This window comes from Pelophylax lessonae (assembly GCF_965119305.1).
Source record: "Pelophylax lessonae genome assembly, chromosome: 1".
Classification (NCBI taxonomy): domain Eukaryota; kingdom Metazoa; phylum Chordata; class Amphibia; order Anura; family Ranidae; genus Pelophylax; species Pelophylax lessonae.
This window is the reverse complement of record NC_138768.1, coordinates 769,172,195-769,197,218: the sequence shown is the minus strand read 5'-3', so window position 1 is coordinate 769,197,218 and position 25,024 is coordinate 769,172,195. Positions and strand designations below refer to the sequence as shown.

General features: G+C 43.8%; 2 protein-coding genes across 2 annotated transcripts; both read right to left on the bottom strand.

Annotated features, from left to right (window-relative positions):
- Positions 1-5,309: 5,309 nt before the first annotated feature.
- On the bottom strand, positions 5,310-7,178 carry LOC309549435 (SCAN domain-containing protein 3-like; the record flags this gene model as incomplete). The annotated part of the gene is made up of 1 exon (XM_082249727.1): positions 5,310-7,178. One exon carries the CDS (start codon positions 7,176-7,178, stop codon positions 5,310-5,312), a length of 1,869 nt encoding a protein of 622 aa, XP_082105853.1.
- Positions 7,179-10,029: 2,851 nt separating this feature from the next.
- On the bottom strand, positions 10,030-11,898 carry LOC309549427 (SCAN domain-containing protein 3-like; the record flags this gene model as incomplete). Its single annotated transcript, XM_082249717.1, has 1 exon — positions 10,030-11,898. One exon carries the CDS (start codon positions 11,896-11,898, stop codon positions 10,030-10,032), a length of 1,869 nt encoding a protein of 622 aa, XP_082105843.1.
- Between the last annotated feature and the right edge of the window lie 13,126 nt (positions 11,899-25,024).

Below are 25,024 nucleotides of genomic sequence, written 5' to 3'. Positions count from 1 at the left end.
CGGAGGTATGCCTTGCCCGCCTCCCAGAACAAATTGGGCTGCGAAACATGCAAGACATTGGCCTCTGCATATTCCTCCCATGCCTTAGCCAAGTATGCCTGAAAGTCTGAGTCATTATGGAGGTACCCCGGGAAGCGCCACAAAGTAGAGTCCGCCTGTTTGTCAGGGGGATCTAGAGTCAGGGAGATGGGGGCATGGTCAGAGATAACAATTTCATGTATGTTTGGATCCTCAATCCGCAAAAAAGTAGTCTATCCTGGTAAACACGTTGTGGGGATGAGAATAGAATGTAAAGTCTCTGTCAGCAGGATGGTGTAGGCGCCATACGTCTGTGAGATGGAGGGATTCCATCACCTGCGCCATCAGGCCTAGGGCCGGTGGTGCCGAACGGGTGCGTTTAGGGATCATTGCGGACTTGTCTAAGAGGGGGTCCATGAGAGAGTTGAAGTCGCCACCTATGAGGTGTGGGATATGGGGGTATTTGAGAAGATGAGCGGAGAGATTTCTATAGAATAGTTGGTCTGGAATATTGGGAGCATATACATTAGTGAGCACTATTTCCCTATCATTTATTTTTAAATGAGCGGAGACATAGCGCCCATCAGTGTCCGATGAGAGGGAAAGGACATCTCAGGAGAGCCGCTTATGGATTAGGATCAACACGCCCGCTTTACGACCTGGGGCAGCTGAGCCCACCACCGTGCCCACCCATAACTTCTTCATCCGGAAAAAGTCATCGGAGGAGAGATGGGACTCCTGCAACAAGGCAATGTCGGCTTTAAGCCTCTTAAGGTGTCTTAAAACCTTCATCTGCTTGTTTGGGGATCTTAGACCCCTGACATTTCAAGAGAGAATCCTCATGGAGGGTCAGGAAGGGAGATATACAGTACTGTAAAAGGCATGACATCACAAATAGATCTAGCAGGGAAAGAGGTGGAAGAGAGACCGGGTGCTGTAGGTGAGTGTAATATGTTATACCAGGTAATGGCCGATTCCAACCGTGGAATCAGGGGCAAAGGGGATAGAAGAGGAATAATGGGAGAGGTTATAGGGAGGAGGAAGAGGAAAAACAAGAGGGGAACAGAGAAAAGTACAACATGGACCTCACTTTTTTCCGAATGCTGCATGTGCGGCCACCGGCGAGACCCTTGGTGCGGACCAGTGCGGGCCTTCGACCATCCCGTCCCAAGGCACCTCTATAAGAGGGGGGGAGCGGAGGAGGTGAACGGCCCCCAGTACCCGACCCCCGGGGGGGGAGGGATCGAGTGCCTGATGCAGAACACAGTGCAGCATTTAAAGTGGCAATACACAGTGCTAGAAACGTCACAAAAGAACCTTGCAATCCACATTACCTAGGATGAGGAAAACGTTAATATAACACAACAGTGCACAAAAAATCAATAGATGAAACCGAGGGAGGGATCTTTAAACGGCCCCCAAGTTATAACCTGGGGAGACAAAAATCAGCAAAAGAAAAATAGTGCAGGAACCAAAACTTTACGTGATCCCAACTAGACGTCCTCGGAAGAGGAGAGTGCCTCGTTCAGAAGTCCAGAACTCTTCAGCGGTGAGGGAGGAATCGGTTGCCGACGACAACGTCAGAGTATATTTGCCTCTTGGGAGACTCCTTGCGTGGACTCCTCGGGACCAGGGGGCGTTGGGCTGAGGAGGCTTTAGCCGAAAGGATGTCTGACCCGTCTGCGTGGAGAGAACGGGCAAAAGCTTCCACATCCGATGGGTCCTGGAAGGAAAGTTGTTCGCCTGAGGGTACACACAGCCGAAATGTCGCTGGGTATGCCAATGTGAATTTGATTTGAGCTTGATGCAGCTTTAAGCATACTGTCTGAAAAGCTTTTCTCTTCTTAGCCACTTCCACTGAATAATCCGCAAAAATCAGAACTTTTGCGCCATCGATCTGGAGAGATTTGGATTGCCTGAATTTTTGAAGGATCGCGGATTTGTCGGCGTAGTTCAAGTACTTGGCTATGATCGGACGCGGCGTGGAGCGTTCAGATGAGTGAATCCCCATGCGGTGGGCCCTTTCGACAACACAGATTCCCTGCAGGCCCAAAGCCTCCGGGATCCGTTTGGAGCAGAGGTCTGGGATGGATGATGGTGGCATAGATTCCGGTATCCCAATAAAGCGGAGGTTACTCCTACGCGCTCTATTCTCCAAGTCCTCCACTTTTTGTATTAAAAACTGGTTTGTCTTGTCCTGGGCTTGTTCAAAACTGTGGGAACTGTATATCTCCTCTTCCATGCTAGCCACACGGTTCTCTACTTCAAGCAGCCTGTGTGAGTGCGCTGTGAGCTGTTTTTTTATGTCCTGCATGCCTGCAGCTACAGCCGTTTGGACTGCTGCCGAAATAGTGGGGGAGAGAAGGGCCACCACAGTCTGGGCAATGCGAACTGACTGGGGGTCCCCCAAGGAAGGTACTGCGGGTGATGGAGGAGCCGCCGTGTCCATTTGGGAGGCATCCGCCACAGCCGCGGGTAGGGCCGAGACCGGGGCCTCGATTTGCGGCGGACCCGGCGGAACGTGCGGGCCGCCTTTTTCTAGAAATTTGTCCAGAGCGGCTATTAAAAGGTACCTGGGGGTCGCCCGGAGGTATGGGAGCCGGTTGTGGACTCCGGATGGGTGGTCTGGCAGGTTTTTTAGGCTGATTTTGGGGCCGACCGCGGGAGCCGATGGGGCGAGCGTCTACCGCATTTGGCGCCGGAACCGGAAGTGAGTGCGTGGTTTCAACTCTGAAGCTCAAGTCCAACTCCGTCAAGCCTATACGAGAGATTTCATTCCAGTAGATATGTCTCACATCCCCACTAAGGAGACTGCACTTCAGTGGTCACACCTCAAACACTTGGCAAACAAGTTACAGCCACTTCAAGACTGCGAAGTAGGACTGCTGATCGGTTATGACTGCCCATCAGCACTGGCTCCCTTGGAGGTTGTTATCGGCTCCGAAAATGAACCCTTCGCTCAAAAAACTATGCTTGGCTGGAGCATTATAGGATCAGCAAATCCACATCTTGATAGACAGGGTAGCCAGAGCTTCGTACACCGAGTCGCAGTAAAAGAAATGCCAATGCCCCCGGTCACTGATGTGTTAAAGACTTTAGAAATGGACTTCATTGAAAGAAATTATGAAGATAAGTACGTGTCTCAAGATGATGTTCGCTTTGTGCAGTTTCTCTCTGAAAACATAATGAAAAGGAAAGATGGACACTACGAGATGCCGTTACCCTTCAAAGACAACAGTCAACTGGCACTACCAAACAATAAGAGGCTGGCCCTTATTCGACTTCATCATCTAAAGAAAAGATTAAAGGCAAATAAACAGTACCATGAACACTACACTGCATTCATGGAAGAAACCATCAGAAAAGGTGATGCAGAACCAGCCCCTTCATTATCAGAGGAAGAGACAGTGTGGTACATCCCACATCACGGGGTTTATCACCCCAAGAAGCCAGACAAGTTAAGAGTTGTCTTTGATTGTTCAGCAAAGTTCAAAGGCATCTCCCTAAACGATACCTTGCTGACAGGTCCCGACCTGATAAATTCTCTAGTGGGAGTCCTCTGTCGCTTCAGGAAGGAAGCAGTTGCTGTAATATGCGACATTGAAAAGATGTTCCATCAGTTCTACGTCCCCCCAGAAATGCGCAATTACTTAAGGTTCCTTTGGTGGGAGAACAGTCAGTTGACTGCATAAGTTCAACTCTAATAAGTCCTGTCCTGTATAGCTCCATCAGAAAGAGCAACAACTAGTGTACCTGTCAAACTTAACCCAGACTCAATAACAGAAGGACAAGTACTTGGCATTCAGTGGTCAATTGAAAATGACACTTTCAGTTTCAGTGTTGACATAAAGAATCAACCCTCAACTCGTCGTGGTATCCTGTCAGTTGTAGCCTCTCTTTATGATCCTCTAGGCTTCATAGCCCCCTTTATACTGAGTGGCAAGTGCATTCTTCAAGAGCTTTGCCGCAGGGGCATCAGTTGGGATAAAGCACTTCCTGAGAGCTTATGTCCACGGTGGGAGGCCTGGAAGAGTAGTCTGCAAGCTTTAAAGGAAATCAAGATACCCAGACGTTACCATCCCCCAGACATCGGTAACAGAGTGAAAGTGGAACTACACCACTATTCCGATGCCAGCAAAGTAGGATATGGTGTCTGTTCGTACCTTAGGTACAAGAATGACCGAGATCAAGTCCATTGCAGCTTCGTAATGGCTAAAGCAAGAGTCACACCAACAAAGATTGTGAGCATCCCAAGGCTTGAACTCTCAGCTGCAGTCACCGCAGCAAGGTTGATTGTCATGTTGAAAGCACTAGAGACTTTCCTAGCTGATAAACAGTGTGAGTTTATCTTCAATGCTCCTTCCGCAAGTCATGCAGGTGGAGTCTGGGAACATCAAATTAGAACCATTCGTAATGTGCTAAATGCTACAACAGTCCAATGTTCAAGTAGACAAGACGATGCTTCTCTTAGAACGCTATTTTATGAAGCCATGGCCATTGTTAACAGCCGTCCCTTAACTGTCGATGGAATCAACGACCCCAAGGCACCAGAACCTCTAACTCCAAACCACCTCATCGTGATGAAATCCAAGGTTGCATTACCTCTACCTGGGAAATTTGTAAAGGAAGATGTATATGCAGCTAAACGGTGGCGTAGAGTACAGTATTTAGCAGAACAATTCTGGAGTCGGTGGAAAAGGGAATACCTCATGAGTGTTTCCACAAGACAGAAATGGCACACACCTCGACGTAACCTCAAAGTAAATGACCTTGTCATAATCAAAGAAGATATGTCTCCCAGATGCCAGTGGCAACTAGGACGTGTAATTGAAACTTCAATAGAAAAGGATGGTCTAGTTCAGGGGTAATGAATTAAAATTCAAGGAGGTCCGGTCGCTAGAATTTTCATTGGGCCGAGGTCCGAATCTCAAGTCTGTGCTGACTCAGCAAGATTGTAGTCACCATATTTCTTATCAAAAAATGAGACATGTACAAGTTCCATAGCATTTCAACAATATTTATTGTCAAGTTTCAGTTACGACATTAAACATGTGGACAGTTGGAACTAGGATAGCTTTACATTTGCTCTAGTCTTTGTATGGAATACAAGCAACTATCCTTAACAAAAACAACATGGAAAAAAATCAATAACTCTTTTCTAAAACCCATCCATTTTTCAAGTAAAATCAAATTGCACCTTCTAACTTAAACAAGGTGTCAATTTGAAAAAGTGCACAAATTATCCTCAGTTTTATTTTTAATTTTGTTACCACCCAAAAAACCTTCCCTGTCTAGTGAGAAAAATGGGCTTTTGATTGCCCTGCCAGTAGTTTGAATCTTGGCTTAAATTGAGTTACTGCCATTCTCATGCACATGTGTAGGTGCTCATTGGTGAGCCTGGAACGATACTTGGTTTTAATAATGTTCATAGTGGAGAAAGCTGACTCACAGCTGTATGTAGATCCAAACATGGTCAAGGTTTGTAGAGCTACCTTGATTAGAGAAGAGAAATCAGTCTCCGGGACAGTCTGTAGCCAGAAGTTAGTCGGATCAGTTCCTCCAAAGTGCTCTCTTAGTGCAACATTTGTTTGCAGATCAATAAGTTCTGTCTGTAGAGATCCCTCATGTGCCCACTTGAAGGTCTGCATCACCTCCTTTGAAAACACTCTGGGATCTTTAATGAGGAAGGGATTGTGGATGAGCAGGAGGATCTGCTGTCCAAGACTGAAGCTATCAAACCTTTTACTGAAGTTTCCAATCAGTTTATCAATGAAATCAACAAAAGGAGATACATCTCTCTTTCCTTGAATCTGTTCTTTCACCTTTGTGAAATGCAAGCACTCTCCTTGAAGATCTTCCCTAAACAAATCCAGTTTTCTCTGGAAGGAGCGGACAGCGGTCATCAAATCACAGATGGAATTGTTCTTGCCCTGCAGCTTTAAATTGAGTTCATTAAGGTGTGATGTTATGTCCACTAGGAAAGCAATATTATCCATTGTGCTCTCATCTTGTAAAAACAGTGAAAACTGTTTTGCTTTCTGGCTTTTTAGTTGTATTAAGAAAGCTGTTACTTCAGTGCGAATGGACCAAAAGCGTTCCAATACACTGCCTTTACTCAACCACCTAACATTGTTGTGAAGTAAAAGGTCATTTGCATTTGCCTCAACTTCTTTAAGAAACTCTCTTAGTAAACGATGTTGATGGGATGAGGATACCCTGAGGAAGTTGATGAGTTTCATCATTGTGTCCATGATTTCTGCAAACTTTTCTGATAGAATGGCACACAGGACAGTCTGGTGGATGATACAGTGGTAAGCAATAAGGTCAGGGTTGTCCTTTTTCAGTCGCGCCACAGCTCCTTTCTCTTTTCCTACCATGGCGGGGGCACCATCTGTGGTGACTGAGACCACTTTTTTCAGGTCTATCTTCCTCTTTTTTAGAATCTCCCTAATGGCCTCATATATGTCTTCTCCTCTTGTATGTGTCTCAAGTGGTGTTACACCTAACAGGTCCTCACAGAGTTCTTTTCTTTCTTTGTGAAAAAATCTTACATACACCAAAAGCTGGGCATTATCCGTTATATCTGTTGATTCATCAATGGCTAAAGAAATGCATACTGCACTCTGAATAGCTGCATCAAGTTGTGCCAATACATCCTCTGTTAATAGTTCAGTCTTTTTTGTTGCCGTTGACGCTGATAGTGGGATTTGATTGATTTTTTCACACAGCTCTTTTTGTTTACCCTCAAGTAAAGTTTCAGCAACAGCATTCAAGCACTCCTTAACAAATGTACCGTCGGTAAATGGTCTTTTGTGTTGCCCCAAAATCCATGCTACTTTAAGTGAACATTCATTTGCACGCTGCTGGGCTGTAAATGAATGTGAGAGGACTTTGGTGGATCTGTCATACTGGGCTCTTAGTTCAGTTATTTTACGTGCCCTCACCTCGGAATGCTGTGGATATGTTTGCTCAAACAAACCGTGTTTTGTTTCGTAGTGGCGCTTCACATTGCTGCTTTTTATTATCGCCACCGTTTCGCAACAAATGAGACAAACTGGTTTTAAACTTCCCATAGGAAGAATGAACATGTATTGGTCTGTCCATTCATCTTTGAAGGCTCGGTTTTCAGCATCTACCTTCCTTTTCTTGGAACAAGCCATGTTCTCTGGCGCTTTTGCTACTATTTCCTCCACACAATCTGGTAATACTCTGTAAATGTAAATGTCCCCATTAGTGTTCCTCCTTACATCAGTTGCCCCTATCAGAGTAATTCATTACATTGGGTTCTCCCATCGGAATACCCCCAAAAATCAGTTGCCACCATCAGAGTACTCCCTCAGGTATTCTCATCAGAGTGCCCACTTACATCAGGTTTCTGCAATGGAAAGCCCTCTTACATCTGGTGTCTCCCATTAGTGTTCCCCCTTACATCTTTTGTTCCCATCAGAGTACCCCATTATATAAGGTTCCCCCATCACATTGCCCCCTTACATAGGGTGTCCTCTTTAGAGTGCCCCCTTACATTAGGTGTCACCATAGGGGGGCCTCCTTACATCAGGTATCCCCACCACATCAGGTGTGCCCATGAGAGTGCCCCTTTACATCAGGTGTCCCCATCACAGTGCTCCCTTACATCAGGCATTCTCGTCAGCGTACCACTTTACATCAGATATCCCCTAATCAGCGTGACCCTTAACATAAAATGTGCCCATCAGCGTGACCCTTAACATAAAATGTGCCCATCAGCGTGCCCCTTAACATAAAAAATGCCCATCAGTGTGTACCACAGCAAAAAATATGCACATCAGCATGCCCCTTAACATAAAATATGCCCATCAGCATGACCCTTAACATAAAATAAGGGGCAAGCTGATGGGCACATTTTATGTTAGGGGCACTCTGATGGGCAGAACAAAATGTGCACACCAGCGTGACCCTTAACCTAAAATATGCCCATCAGTGTGCCCCTTAGCATAACATTTGCCCATCAGCGTGACCCTTAACACAAAATAAGGGGCACGCTGATGGGCATATTTTAGGTTAAGGGTCACGCTGATGGGCACATTTTATGTTAGGGGGCACCCTGATGGGCACATTTTATGATGGTGGGATCACTGATGGGCAAAACAAAATGTGTAAATCAGCGTTGCTCTTAACATAAAATATGCCCATCAGAGTGCCCCTTAACATAAAATATGCCCATCAGTGTGTGCCACAGAATAAATATGCACATCAGCATGCCCCTTAACATAAAATATGCCCATCAGCATGACCCTTAACATAAAATAAGGGGCAAGCTGATGGGCACATTTTATGTTAGGGTGCACGCTGATGGGCACATTTTATGTTAGGGTGCACGCTGATGGGCACATTTTATGATGGTGGGATCGCTGATGGGCAAAACAAAACGTGTAAATCAGCGTTGCTCTTAACATAAAATATGCCCATCAGAGTGCCCCTTAACATAAAATATGCCCATCAGTGTGTACCACAGCATAAATATGCACATCAGCATGCCCCTTAACATAAAATATGCCCATCAGCATGACCCTTAACATAAAATAAGGGGCAAGCTGATGGGCACATTTTATGTTAGGGTGCACGCTGATGGGCACATTTTATGTTAGGGTGCACGCTGATGGGCACATTTTATGATGGTGGGATCGCTGATGGGCAAAACAAAACGTGTAAATCAGCGTTGCTCTTAACATAAAATATGCCCATCAGAGTGCCCCTTAACATAAAATATGCCCATCAGTGTGTACCACAGCATAAATATGCCCATCAGCATGACCCTTAGCATAAAATAAGGGGCAAGCTGATGGGCACATTTTATGTTAGGGTGCACGCTGATGGGCACATTTTATGTTAGGGTGCACGCTGATGGGCACATTTTATGTTAGGGTGCACGCTGATGGGCACATTTTATGTTAGGGTGCACGCTGATGGGCACATTTTATGTTAAGGGACACGCTGATGGGCACATTCTATGTTAGGGGGCACTCAGATGGACACATTTTATGTTAGCGGGCACGCTGATGGGCAAAACAAAACGTGTAAATCAGCGTTGCGCTCAACATAAAATGTGCCCATCAGCGTGTCCCTTAACATAAAATATGCCCATCAGCGTGTCCATCAACATAAAATATGCCCATCAGAGTGCTCCTTAACATAAAATATGCCCATCAGCTTGTCCATTAACATAAAATATGCCCATCAGCGTGTCCCTTAGCATAAAATAAGGGGCACGCTGATGGGCACATTTTATGTCAAGGGGGCAATCTGATGGGCATATTTTGTTTCTTTTATGGGGCACTCTAATGAGCACAACAACACATGCCAGTCTGCACACTTGAGGGTTTCTTTTTAAATTGCAGTATTCTCCTCTAAAAATGTGCTCCACATACCTGGAGCCAGCTGAGTCAAAAGCCACGAACAGGGGGGCGGGGCGTGCACCTAGTGTCCGCTGTGAGGGAGCCGCAGTCAGGAGAAGAGGGCGGGGCGCGCGAGTAACGTCACGCCCCTACTCGCGGCTCGACAGGACACCGCGATGTCCACTAGTCAGTTGCAGGAGGCGGGGCGCGCGCGGGACGTCGCTCCCCCACTCGCGGCCCGACAGGACACCGCAATGTCCACTAGGCAGTTGCAGGGGGCGGGGCGCGCGCGGGACGTCACTCCCCTACTCGCGGCTCGAATGCTAGTGAGCCGGGAGCCACAAGCGGTCCGGGCAGAAGCATCGCGCGGGCCGCTAATGGACCGCGGGCCGCCATTTAGTGACCGCTGCTATAGATAATCCATACATTTGCTCTAGTCTTTGTATGGAATACAAGCAACTATCCTTAACAAAAACAACATGGAAAAAAATCAATAACTCTTTTCTAAAACCCATCCATTTTTCAAGTAAAATCAAATTGCACCTTCTAACTTAAACAAGGTGTCAATTTGAAAAAGTGCACAAATTATCCTCAGTTTTATTTTTAATTTTGTTACCACCCAAAAAACCTTCCCTGTCTAGTGAGAAAAATGGGCTTTTGATTGCCCTGCCAGTAGTTTGAATCTTGGCTTAAATTGAGTTACTGCCATTCTCATGCACATGTGTAGGTGCTCATTGGTGAGCCTGGAACGATACTTGGTTTTAATAATGTTCATAGTGGAGAAAGCTGACTCACAGCTGTATGTAGATCCAAACATGGTCAAGGTTTGTAGAGCTACCTTGATTAGAGAAGAGAAATCAGTCTCCGGGACAGTCTGTAGCCAGAAGTTAGTCGGATCAGTTCCTCCAAAGTGCTCTCTTAGTGCAACATTTGTTTGCAGATCAATAAGTTCTGTCTGTAGAGATCCCTCATGTGCCCACTTGAAGGTCTGCATTACCTCCTTTGAAAACACTCTGGGATCTTTAATGAGGAAGGGATTGTGGATGAGCAGGAGGATCTGCTGTCCAAGACTGAAGCTATCAAACCTTTTACTGAAGTTTCCAATCAGTTTATCAATGAAATCAACAAAAGGAGATACATCTCTCTTTCCTTGAATCTGTTCTTTCACCTTTGTGAAATGCAAGCACTCTCCTTGAAGATCTTCCCTAAACAAATCCAGTTTTCTCTGGAAGGAGCGGACAGCGGTCATCAAATCACAGATGGAATTGTTCTTGCCCTGCAGCTTTAAATTGAGTTCATTAAGGTGTGATGTTATGTCCACTAGGAAAGCAATATTATCCATTGTGCTCTCATCTTGTAAAAACAGTGAAAACTGTTTTGCTTTCTGGCTTTTTAGTTGTATTAAGAAAGCTGTTACTTCAGTGCGAATGGACCAAAAGCGTTCCAATACACTGCCTTTACTCAACCACCTAACATTGTTGTGAAGTAAAAGGTCATTTGCATTTGCCTCAACTTCTTTAAGAAACTCTCTTAGTAAACGATGTTGATGGGATGAGGATACCCTGAGGAAGTTGATGAGTTTCATCATTGTGTCCATGATTTCTGCAAACTTTTCTGATAGAATGGCACACAGGACAGTCTGGTGGATGATACAGTGGTAAGCAATAAGGTCAGGGTTGTCCTTTTTCAGTCGCGCCACAGCTCCTTTCTCTTTTCCTACCATGGCGGGGGCACCATCTGTGGTGACTGAGACCACTTTTTTCAGGTCTATCTTCCTCTTTTTTAGAATCTCCCTAATGGCCTCATATATGTCTTCTCCTCTTGTATGTGTCTCAAGTGGTGTTACACCTAACAGGTCCTCACAGAGTTCTTTTCTTTCTTTGTGAAAAAATCTTACATACACCAAAAGCTGGGCATTATCCGTTATATCTGTTGATTCATCAATGGCTAAAGAAATGCATACTGCACTCTGAATAGCTGCATCAAGTTGTGCCAATACATCCTCTGTTAATAGTTCAGTCTTTTTTGTTGCCGTTGACGCTGATAGTGGGATTTGATTGATTTTTTCACACAGCTCTTTTTGTTTACCCTCAAGTAAAGTTTCAGCAACAGCATTCAAGCACTCCTTAACAAATGTACCGTCGGTAAATGGTCTTTTGTGTTGCCCCAAAATCCATGCTACTTTAAGTGAACATTCATTTGCACGCTGCTGGGCTGTAAATGAATGTGAGAGGACTTTGGTGGATCTGTCATACTGGGCTCTTAGTTCAGTTATTTTACGTGCCCTCACCTCGGAATGCTGTGGATATGTTTGCTCAAACAAACCGTGTTTTGTTTCGTAGTGGCGCTTCACATTGCTGCTTTTTATTATCGCCACCGTTTCGCAACAAATGAGACAAACTGGTTTTAAACTTCCCATAGGAAGAATGAACATGTATTGGTCTGTCCATTCATCTTTGAAGGCTCGGTTTTCAGCATCTACCTTCCTTTTCTTGGAACAAGCCATGTTCTCTGGCGCTTTTGCTACTATTTCCTCCACACAATCTGGTAATACTCTGTAAATGTAAATGTCCCCATTAGTGTTCCTCCTTACATCAGTTGCCCCTATCAGAGTAATTCATTACATTGGGTTCTCCCATCGGAATACCCCCAAAAATCAGTTGCCACCATCAGAGTACTCCCTCAGGTATTCTCATCAGAGTGCCCACTTACATCAGGTTTCTGCAATGGAAAGCCCTCTTACATCTGGTGTCTCCCATTAGTGTTCCCCCTTACATCTTTTGTTCCCATCAGAGTACCCCATTATATAAGGTTCCCCCATCACATTGCCCCCTTACATAGGGTGTCCTCTTTAGAGTGCCCCCTTACATTAGGTGTCACCATAGGGGGGCCTCCTTACATCAGGTATCCCCACCACATCAGGTGTGCCCATGAGAGTGCCCCTTTACATCAGGTGTCCCCATCACAGTGCTCCCTTACATCAGGCATTCTCGTCAGCGTACCACTTTACATCAGATATCCCCTAATCAGCGTGACCCTTAACATAAAATGTGCCCATCAGCGTGACCCTTAACATAAAATGTGCCCATCAGCGTGCCCCTTAACATAAAAAATACCCATCAGTGTGTACCACAGCAAAAAATATGCACATCAGCATGCCCCTTAACATAAAATATGCCCATCAGCATGACCCTTAACATAAAATAAGGGGCAAGCTGATGGGCACATTTTATGTTAGGGGCACTCTGATGGGCAGAACAAAATGTGCACACCAGCGTGACCCTTAACCTAAAATATGCCCATCAGTGTGCCCCTTAGCATAACATTTGCCCATCAGCGTGACCCTTAACACAAAATAAGGGGCACGCTGATGGGCATATTTTAGGTTAAGGGTCACGCTGATGGGCACATTTTATGTTAGGGGGCACCCTGATGGGCACATTTTATGATGGTGGGATCACTGATGGGCAAAACAAAACGTGTAAATCAGCGTTGCTCTTAACATAAAATATGCCCATCAGAGTGCCCCTTAACATAAAATATGCCCATCAGTGTGTGCCACAGAATAAATATGCACATCAGCATGCCCCTTAACATAAAATATGCCCATCAGCATGACCCTTAACATAAAATAAGGGGCAAGCTGATGGGCACATTTTATGTTAGGGTGCACGCTGATGGGCACATTTTATGTTAGGGTGCACGCTGATGGGCACATTTTATGATGGTGGGATCGCTGATGGGCAAAACAAAACGTGTAAATCAGCGTTGCTCTTAACATAAAATATGCCCATCAGAGTGCCCCTTAACATAAAATATGCCCATCAGTGTGTACCACAGCATAAATATGCACATCAGCATGCCCCTTAACATAAAATATGCCCATCAGCATGACCCTTAACATAAAATAAGGGGCAAGCTGATGGGCACATTTTATGTTAGGGTGCACGCTGATGGGCACATTTTATGTTAGGGTGCACGCTGATGGGCACATTTTATGATGGTGGGATCGCTGATGGGCAAAACAAAACGTGTAAATCAGCGTTGCTCTTAACATAAAATATGCCTATCAGAGTGCCCCTTAACATAAAATATGCCCATCAGTGTGTACCACAGCATAAATATGCCCATCAGCATGACCCTTAGCATAAAATAAGGGGCAAGCTGATGGGCACATTTTATGTTAGGGTGCACGCTGATGGGCACATTTTATGTTAGGGTGCACGCTGATGGGCACATTTTATGTTAGGGTGCACGCTGATGGGCACATTTTATGTTAGGGTGCACGCTGATGGGCACATTTTATGTTAAGGGACACGCTGATGGGCACATTCTATGTTAGGGGGCACTCAGATGGACACATTTTATGTTAGCGGGCACGCTGATGGGCAAAACAAAACGTGTAAATCAGCGTTGCGCTCAACATAAAATGTGCCCATCAGCGTGTCCCTTAACATAAAATATGCCCATCAGCGTGTCCATCAACATAAAATATGCCCATCAGAGTGCTCCTTAACATAAAATATGCCCATCAGCTTGTCCATTAACATAAAATATGCCCATCAGCGTGTCCCTTAGCATAAAATAAGGGGCACGCTGATGGGCACATTTTATGTCAAGGGGGCAATCTGATGGGCATATTTTGTTTCTTTTATGGGGCACTCTAATGAGCACAACAACACATGCCAGTCTGCACACTTGAGGGTTTCTTTTTAAATTGCAGTATTCTCCTCTAAAAATGTGCTCCACATACCTGGAGCCAGCTGAGTCAAAAGCCACGAACAGGGGGGCGGGGCGTGCACCTAGTGTCCGCTGTGAGGGAGCCGCAGTCAGGAGAAGAGGGCGGGGCGCGCGAGTAACGTCACGCCCCTACTCGCGGCTCGACAGGACACCGCGATGTCCACTAGTCAGTTGCAGGAGGCGGGGCGCGCGCGGGACGTCGCTCCCCCACTCGCGGCCCGACAGGACACCGCAATGTCCACTAGGCAGTTGCAGGGGGCGGGGCGCGCGCGCGGGACGTCACTCCCCTACTCGCGGCTCGAATGCTAGTGAGCCGGGAGCCACAAGCGGTCCGGGCAGAAGCATCGCGCGGGCCGCTAATGGACCGCGGGCCGCCATTTAGTGACCGCTGCTATAGATAATCCAAAGCATCCTGCATGTTGGCCATGTTTCCTTAGATGTTTTTTAATGTCATTTAAATATGTGTGCAGACAACTGTAATCCACCTTGTAATTTCACATTTGTAATTAACCTTGTAACCCCCTTTTTGGTGATCACTGTAAACAAATGTATTGTATGTCGTTTACAGTTTTCACGGTGCAATGGTGCTATGGTGCTATGGTGTTTATGGTGCTCAAGGTGTTAAAGAGAATAACATTCAACCCTCCTGCACACCTTTTGATGCAAAAGAATAAAAGTACTGCACCCGTCAGAAGCTCTCCTCTCGTTATTCACTCAATGCCAAAGGGGCCGCTACACCCCAGTTGAAATAAAGTTGTTCATGCCAAGACCTGAGGCAGGCAATATGTCTATTCAAGACCTCCTGCCTATATGGTTATCCATAGAAAACAGTATTAACCAGAAAGAGAGCAAACCCAAATGTATGTATATGGGGAAGCAGAGGGGAAAAGATAGAGGTAGAGGCAGATACAATTTCAGAAACCAAGGCGATCGGAGTCCAATCATATACTACAATTTTAATGGGGAAGAATATATAGCCAAATTCTGTCATCTTCCTCCTGACCATAGACTGGAAAGGAGCTCAGAGGCACTTCATACTGATCCCTGTTCTCTGACAAAAAGCAGTGGATCAGGCCTAGGAAAATGGCATGCTCGTGTCAATCATGTTAAACAAGGAAGGCAATGGTTCAGAGGCCAGGGTAAAAGTGTTTTACAAGAACTCCCCTATCCTGGAGGAGAAACAGAATTATCCTGTTCAATTGATACTGGTGCAAGCCAATCCGTTTTTAATATAGAGGACTTACCTCCAGGATTATTATCTGAAAATGTTATCTCTGGTGTTGGCCTAATCGGCACCTCTAATGATTTGGAGTCCAAGCCACTTAAATTCAGGCTAGGACAGCAAGCAGAAATTGTCACTAAAGTGTTAGTGTCAGACACAGTTCCTACTAATCTTTTAGTAGCCGACATTCTGAACCAAATTTTAGAAAACATAGGCTACACTCCTACAGGAGTCCACATGGTTAGTAGTCTATCAGGAGAAGTTTCAAATTTTGCCTGTGGAGTATTTTTATTTCAAGACTCCACTCCGCCTTTTCCACCAGAATTTAAAGTGATTCCCACTTATTTATGAGCCACCAGCAAATATAATGTAGGTCTGTTGGACTGCACCCCAGTTATGATAAATTTAAACCAGCTTGCCAACTCCCACAGATTAAACAGTACCCACTGAGCATTGCTTAGACTTGAGGGGATAAAAAAATCAGATCACTCAACTGAAATCAGCAGGGGTTGTTGTACCAATTAAGTCCCAAGCAAATACACCCCTGTTGCCAATTGCAAAGAAGCCAGATAAGAAGGGTGGGTAAGTGACATACCACATAGTGCATGATTTGAGAGCCATTAACAATATAATTGAGGCAGACACCCCAATCGTGCTATTGGACTTCCTAACTATAATAAGACCTTCTAATTGTTTTGTCATGAAGTCAATGGTTTTGCTGCAGGTGTACTCACCCAGCTACATTGAGAAAAGCAGAGGCCTGTGATGTATGTATCAGCCTCATTATACCCTGACTAGAGTTGAGTGGACACCTGGATGTTCAGGTTCGACGGGTTCGGCCGAACTTCACAAAAAAGTTCGAGTTCTGGACCCGAACTTAACCCGAACTTGACCCCGAACCCCATTGAAGTCAATGGGGACCCGAACTTTTGAGCACTAAAATGGCTCTAAAGAAGTCATGGAAAGGGCTAGAGGGCTGCAAATGGCAGCAAAATGTTGTTAAGAGCATGGCAAGTGCTCTGCAAACAAATGTGGATAGGGAAATAACTTAAAATAACATAAAATATATAAAAATAAAAAATAATAATCTTGATCTAGGAGGAAGAGGTCCATATGGAGTTGGAGATTGAGGTGGTGTAGGATGTGACGGTGTAGGTGGAAGCGGAGGTGGAGGAGGACGAGGTAGCCAACACTGGTTTTTATTTTTAATATAATTTTTTTTTAAATGAAAGGAAAAGAGGCATCATTTTGTGCCCCTTTTTCCTCATGGGATGGGGACAGGGATTATAACTTGGTGTAGACTAGTTATTAGCAGTCACAGGGTGAGGTAAAATTGTTGCTGGGGAAAGTTTAGTTGACCTTTATGACCTGGGGTTATTCAGCTGCTGTTCCCGCTCAAATTTGTCCCTGTATCTGGGGAGATTGGGCCGGTTCCCCCTCTTCCCTTTCAAATTCCCTTGTATCTGGGGAGATTAGTTGAGCTTTCCCCTCTTCCGGCTTCTTGAAGTATTTAAAGCTTGTTTTTATCACAGATGCATCAAGCAAGGGCTGTAAAATTGTGCAATTTGCACAAAAAGGGTGCTTTTTTTTTTTTACTAACACAATATGACAGCAGTATATAACACTTGAATTCTACACGTACAGATGCGGCAAGGGTTGTAAAATTGTGGGTTTTAGCCAAAAAGGGTGTTTTCAAAAACCCATAAAATTGTAGCTATATAGCTTAAAATGCACACTGAATAATGCTGCAGAGGCCCCAGATAGAGGGTATTGCCAAAAAAGGGTGTCAAAATGTCACAAAAGCACATATGCAATGCTGGTGCACTGAGCTTGCATAATTTTGAGTGCTGGACAAAGTAACTGAGCTTGTACTAGATTCTGCTCTTATCCTGCACGTGCCATATGCAGTACAGGAAATCATGAATCAAGTAAATACCAGACATGTGTCTACCAGTAGATTTGACAAGTACCTGTCTGCTCTTTTTGCTCCATCAAATTTAACAATCAAACCATGTGTTACTTTAAGTCTGGCTATTCTTCTTCCTATAATTGATGAGGAAGATGCAACAAATGGTACTGATGTAGAACCTGAGAGTTTTTCTCATGAATGTATAGCTCTGATGGAGGTAGAAAAGGCCTCTGTCATACCAGCAAAAATGAGCCTTTATCAGATCGTGACTACTATTATTATGTGACACACACTTATTCATAGATGGTTCCAGATTTTAAACTGATGATGGTCAGCCATACATAGGGTTAGCTGTAACCACCACAGACACTATTTTACATCAAGAAGCATTAACACCCCAGATGTCAGCACAGGAAGCAGAGTTGTGTGCTGTAGTAAAAGCATGTCAACTCCTAGAGAATTTAAAAGAGAAACGTTTACACTGACAGCAGATATGCATTTGGAGTGGCTCACAATTTTGGGCACATTTGGAAAGCCTGGAACTTTATGACTAGTGCAGGGAAGTTAGTGAGACATGAAAAACTCATAGAGAAGCTATTTGAGGCCCTTCAGAAACCAGCAGAATTTGCCATCTTGAAGTTAAAAGGACATGTAAGGGGAAATTACATGACAGCCGGAGGAAGTGCTTTAGAGGACCAAGGGGCAAAGAATGCTGCACTTATAGCATTTGGAGTCACACCCACTGTAGGGGTCGCCCAGGTTGCGGGGAAAGATTCTCTTCATGAAGAGCAGTGGAATATAGAAACTTTAATTCAGTTGCGGAACTGGGAGCCTGATGAAGGATAAGTGGATCAAATGTAATGCTACCGAAAATGAGCAAGGCCTGTGGAGCGCTGAGAACAGTTGGTGTCTACCCATGAGCTTGTACCCAGTTTTAGAACAACTGGCACATGGCATCAGTCATCTTGCTAAGGGTGCAATGGTGGCACTTACTGACTGCTATTGGATAGCACCTGGATTTAGTGCACTTGCAGGCAGGGTTTGTGATTCATGTCTCACTTGTGCTCTGTACAATGCAGGGAGGCCTTTCCTTGTTCCCCAAAAGCATTATTCTATGCCAGATTTCTCTTTCCAAAGAATTCAAATAGACTAAATTCAGATACCCAGAGTAGGCAGCTAAGAGTATGCTCTAGTGTGCTTTGACATGTTCTCAGGTTGGCCTGAGGCATGGCCAATAGCTAAAGCAAATTAAAAAACAACAGCAAAGAAAATTTTCAACAAAATAGTTTGTAGATATGAAGTTTTTGAAACTATTGAGAGTGACAGAGGAACACATTTTACTGGAGAAGTAATGAAAGAAGTAATGGAAGCCCTTTACATACAGCAAACTTTCCATACACCTTATTATCCACAAAGCAGTGATAAAGTTGAGAGACTCAACAGAATTTTGAAAAACAAATGTGCAAAAATTAAAGCAGACACAGGAAAAGGATGGGTGGATGGCTTTGCCAATACCGTACATTCTGTACTAATTACCCCTAAAAAAACGCATGGGCTGTCCACTTATTAGATTTTATTTGGAGGGCCATCCGAAACAGGGCTATATTTTCCCCAACAGTTGCAGGCTTCTCTCTCTAGCCTGTTAGAATATGTTCAGATTTTGCAAAGAACATTGAATAAAGTACATGGAGGTGTTTATAACTCTATCCCCAACCCAGATTCTGTTTCAGGTGTTCATAGAATCCAACCAGGTGACTGGGTGGTGGTCAAGCGACACATTAGAAAGCCACTAGAACTTAAATTTGATGGACCACAATTGGGGCTTTTGACAACAGGTTCCGCTGTCAAGTTGGAAGGCAGACCCCCCTGCAAGAAAATCCTAAAGTGATGATATCCCTTGAAATAAAAATGTATGTTTTTTTCCTGTGAGAACTGAGACATGGAAAAATAACACTTTCATCCAAATGTTAAAATTGTATGCAACCTACAGCAGCGCTAGTAACTGCTGGGTGTGTTCTCACTTACATCCCCAAACAGGAACAATACCCATGGTAGCAATGCCTCTAAACCTCACTGATCTAAACAGAACCAGAATAAATGGCTCATACATAGTTTCCACAGCTAATGAGCACAGATCAGTAACTTTGATGGTTTTAAAACACATAGACACTCCACAGATTTGTCTAAACATTACATGCCCATTTAACACTAAATGTACACAGTTGGGCAATTAAGATTGCGCTGGAGCAAAGATTACAGTTTATGAAGGAAACTATGCTCAGTATTATTACAGTATATCCCAGATCCAGAATGAAATAGAACCCTTTAACGTACAAATTGCTCACAGGTCCAAATATGTAGAAATGTTAGTTAAATGAGATTCCACATTACTGCATCTAGTTTTTTAGGAGCAGGAATACCATCCATAAAAAAGTAGAGGGTTATATTTTATATGTGGAGATAAAGCTTACGCCTGGTTTCCTACTAATGTTACAGGTACATGTTATATTGGGAAGTTATTGCCTGCTTTGGCTGTTCGCAAAGATACAGTGTGACCAGGTCAAAGTCCAGAATACCCTTTAGTGTTCAAAAGAGAGCAGTTCGCTGAAGGTGACATAGCCATGGTTCCCTTCCTGGGCAGGGTGGGGAATTGAAGCAATGAAAAGAATAAATAATTACACTACAATTGTAGATTAAATTATTAACCTTACTACCACTGATATAGGTTTATTAAATTAAGAAATAGTTCAGCTAAAAAAGTAGTATTCAAGCATAGATTAACATTAAATTATCTCACTGCAGCTTAAAGTGGAGTTCCACCCATTTTAGTCACTTTAGATGTATGTAATCCCCTTTAAAACGACTTTTACCAATGGAAAGTTTTTTTTTTTTTTTTTTGTTGCTAGTAAATACCTGATTTTCTGCTTTATTTATCCTCTTCTCACTTCCGGGTCCGGTCGGCGATTACGTCATTCGGCGATTCGCAGTGTGTGCTAGGATTTATCTCAGGGCATGAAATCTCGCATTATTACACAGGAGATGAGCTGTACTGTGTGTTCTGCCCCTTTTCCTCTCAGTGAGCTGTATGTATGTAGTGTATTGAGGCCGTGCTCCGCCCCGCCTCCTCTCAGTCCTCGCTCACTGAGAGGAGGCGGGGCGGAGCACGGCCTCAATACACTACATACATACAGCTCACTGAGAGGAAAAGGGGCGGAGGCGGGGCAGAGCACGCAGTGCAGCTCATCTCCTGTGTAATAATGCGAGATTTCATGCCATCCCAGCACACACTGCGAATCGCCGAATAACGTAATCGCCGACCAGACCCGGAAGTGAGGTTATTCACACAGACTGTTATATATACATTTTTGATAATTAGGACATTATCAAAGGGCATCTTGCTAAGATAAGAAAATTACAAAATAAGGCCAGAGATATTGCTGAAGATGGATGGAACCCCTTTAAAGGATTAGGAGGTTTTGGTGACTTTTTATATGGCATAGCAACATGGTTACAGAAATTAGGCACTTACATTGTGATGTTTCTGTTTCTTATACATTGTGATGTTTCTGTTTCTTATACTTGTTATTTACTTCCTCATCAGGCTATGCCTCTGTGACTACCCACTGTACCAGCAGATGGTCCACTGGCACTGATGAACCTATTATTCTGAGGAAGCTAGGAGAGAGCTGAACAGGACGCCGTCTCTCTGCGCCAATGTAGCAGGAGTTACCAGCAATCGGCTAAATGTAACGCGGAGAAGAATGGTGTCAAATAAACAAAATGCGGGAAATGACTTGGACATTCACTGTATTGTTCATTTAAGCAGAAGAGACTCCATCTTGTTCTCAATGTTGAAATGTGTTTTGTAACCTTCACATATCACACAGACACAACTTCTACTAGAAGCCATCTCTCTCTTTACTCCCCCTCCCCTCTCAAGGTATTACTTTTGCAATTGTTATGATATTATTTCTATTCGCTAGTTTTTAATAACAGATTTCTATTTGTTAGTTTTAATAACATCCCACATTGCCCCTTTCTTATCTATATATAAAATAACATGTAATAATAAATTTGGTCAGAACGAACATTTTGAACACAGAGATTACAAAATAACACATACTGGCGCAAAGAGGATCTGTGCTAGCCCCTATGGGTGATGGAACAGGGTAGGTAGCTTGAGACAGTAATTTTAAATGTCATACATGAAAGGATAAATGCATGTAAGTCCATCAAAACGTGGCAAGTCAAATGCAATGAGTAATTGATAGAAGATAGGTGCTGGCTCTTGGACAGCTGCTCTGTGTTTAAGCAAGAAGGGGCTTGTTCAGTGACTAGAGAAAAACACAAGTGCCATCTGAGTGCAGCATAGCATGTTTATTAATGGCAGAAGAAACGTAGGTACTCACACATAAGATAGGAGTGTGCTTCTGGCTCACAAAGTAATGCCCTAACATGAGAGTCCCCCTATTATTATTTTTATTTTTTTATATTTTATTTTTTATTTATTTTTTATTTTTCATTCACCAACCTTACATAACACCGTCCACACTACTGGTGTGTATATGTTTGTGCACATATGTGTGCGTTTGCACATAAACACATATATATATAATTTTCCAGACCTCCTCTTATAATTCCATCAATGGAATATATCTTCCCTTTTTCCAATGCAAACTTACATACATACACACTGAACTCTTAATTTCATTAGTGGTCCACAGTTCACCTTTTCCTATGCAAGCGTACATATTTAATGAGCTTTTATATCATTTTAAATCTCCTTACAGACATATGTCATTGTCTATATGCCTTTATCCCTCTTAATTGCCTTTTAAAATAGCAATTACAAGCTGTGATAGCTAGGACCCAGGAGACACCCCCTTGGTCCTATTTAAGCTCACCCTGTACATGGCTCAGCTAGGCCTGAAGAAGGAGCGCATGCTCCGCCAATGCGTCGCCTTGGCAACCCTCCTGCACCCGGACGTTGAGCACAGGAGAAGCCGCCGGACTATCCACAAGAGCCGCGGAGAGGCTGACATCTATCAGCCGCGTCCTAGGATCGGGGAGCCGCCGAGGCCATCCTGAGGCATCCCTCCTCCCAGGGGACTCTCATGTTAGGTGAGCCAGAAGCACACTCCTATCTTATGTGAGAGTACCTACATTTCTTCTGCCATTAATAAACATGTTATGCTGCACTCAGATGGCGCTTGTGTTTTTCTCTGAACACAGAGATTGCATCCTGTGCATTTGTTACCTGCAATTGCAGAATTAACTTTTATTTAGAGTCTCAACCAGAAATTTCTACAACAATCCGAATCCCTGAATGAAATAGTAACGAATAGAACAAAATTTAGTTGAAATCCGTTAAAATTTGTTTTGTTTATTCGTTTTCTAATGAATTCCAACTTTTCAGAAATATTAGAATTCAGATTGGTTGAAAAACAATTAACCGTTTTGAATCCTGTGTGAAGAAGTAGCTGGAAAAAGCTAAGAATAAAAGAAATTGCCCAGCAAAGGAAAAATATAAAAAAAAAAAAAAAAACAGCAGAGGGTCCCCCCACCTCCCCAGTCCATTCCAAGCCCTTCGGGTCTGGTATGGATATTCAATTTTAAAAACAGGATGAGGTCGGCCCCAAAATCCATACCAGACCCTTATCCGAGCATGCAGCCTGGCAAGGGGGGATGAGCGAGCACCCCTCCTCCTGAACCATACCAGGCCACATGCCCTCAACATGTCGGGGGTGGGTACTTTGGGGATGGGGGGCTCTGCCCCACCCCAAAGCACCTTGTCCCTATGTTGATTGGGACAAGGGCCTCTTCCCAACAACCCTGGGCTGTGGTTGCTGGAGTCTTTGTTGGTGAATGGGTAGGGGTACGATGTACCCTATACCCATTCACATAGCGGGGGCAGGATTTGGGGGCCCCCTTGTTAAAGAGGGCATCCAGATTCTGATAAGCCCCCGCCCACAGACCCTGACAACCACAGCCCTGAGTTGTCAGGAAGAGGCCCTTGTCCCCATCAACATGGGCACAAGGTGCTTTAGAGTGGGGGGCACAGAACCCCCATGCCCCAAAGCACCTACCTCCCATATTGAGGGCATGTGGCCTGGTATGGTTCAGGAATGGGGGGGCTCTCGCTCATCCCCTCCCCTTTACTGACCTGCCAGGCTGCATGCTCAGATAAGGGTCTGGTATGGATTTTGGGGGGGACCCTACGTCATTTTTTAAATATTTTTCTATTGCCAGGCAATCACTGGCATTCTTTTCTTTACATTCATATGTCAGTGAGGAATCCCACTTACAAATGATGACTCGTAGTTAAGGACACGGGTGGCAAGCCCACTGCTTAACAACCAGCTATTTCTTCACACATATTTCAAATCAGTCAAACATTTTTCATTCAATCTGGATTCTAATCGTTCTGAAAAGTAGGAATTTGTTAGAAATTGTATAAATTAAACTAATTTTAACTAAAACAAAATTAAATGTAATGAAAACTATGCGAAACTAAACAAATTCTGAAACCAAACTAAACAATAATAAAACCATAATAAAACGAAAATAGTAACACAACAAATCTATCCAAAACTAAACAAAACAAATTTTTCTGTTCTGCACATGTCTAATTAAAAGCAAGAGTGGGACCGGTTAATCTGCAAAATGCTTGTATTAAGTGGCTGTTAGGTCATCTGGGCCTAATCTCCTTTTAATTTTAGGAGCTTTAATGGTCAAAGTCACCTCCTCAGGTGAGACAGGACCATCTAACAGATCTCGCTGGGACATGGAAAAACAAGGAAGTTTAAAATTGGAAAAGAATGTGTCTGCATGAGATGGTACAAACTCGCCCTTGGTCTCATAGAAATGTTAGAGACATTTATGAAATTCTTGCAACATTTCAACAGGGTTGATTATTTATAAAATATTATAAGACAGCGCTAACAGGCATGTGAAAATACTAGAAAGAAATAATTTACAAATCCATGATATAATAAAGTGCACTAGTGAACAAAATCTGAACCATTCAGTAATACTGATATTAATAATAAAGTGCACTAGTGACAAAAATCTAATACCATACAATCATAATTGATTAGGACAATAAATATTCTAAGGTGCAAAAAATTGTGCAATAAGTGCCAAAGTGCTAAATCCAGTGCAGTCCAAAAAACATATACAGTCCACTCAAATTAGATAAAGTTCTGAATACAGTGCTTGAAGTGCTCCACACAAGTAGCAAGTGCTTCCAAAGAGACCCTTTTGGGGATCCACTCACCAGACTTAGGATAAATCTGAGCTTCAAGTGTGCAGTGACTTCCAAACAGATAGCCAGTAGGGATGGATAGGGCAGCTGAGCCTCCAAATAAACCTCCAGCCTCAGATTTAGGATGTAATACAGCCTCAGATCTGCAGTGATTTTCCACAGGATAACCAGTAGGAAAGGATGAGCCTCCAATACACCTCCAGCCTCCTCTATAATTTCCCCTTGCTCAGGTGCTCAGACAAAAGAGGGAAGGAGCCAAATATAGTGAAGCCCGTAAGGTATTTATTGCATTAAAATATATTAAAACTACTCACAAAGGTAAATCAGGTAACAGCGTTGTATCACAATCAATAGTCACAGTAACCCAAACCATTTCCGGGTACGCTGCCGGTGTGCGTTCCACGGTGGTTTAGTAAGTGACGTCGTGTGACGATTGTCTGTTGATGCATTTCGCCCGCCTACAATGGGCATTATCAAAGACAGGACCGTCTAACAGA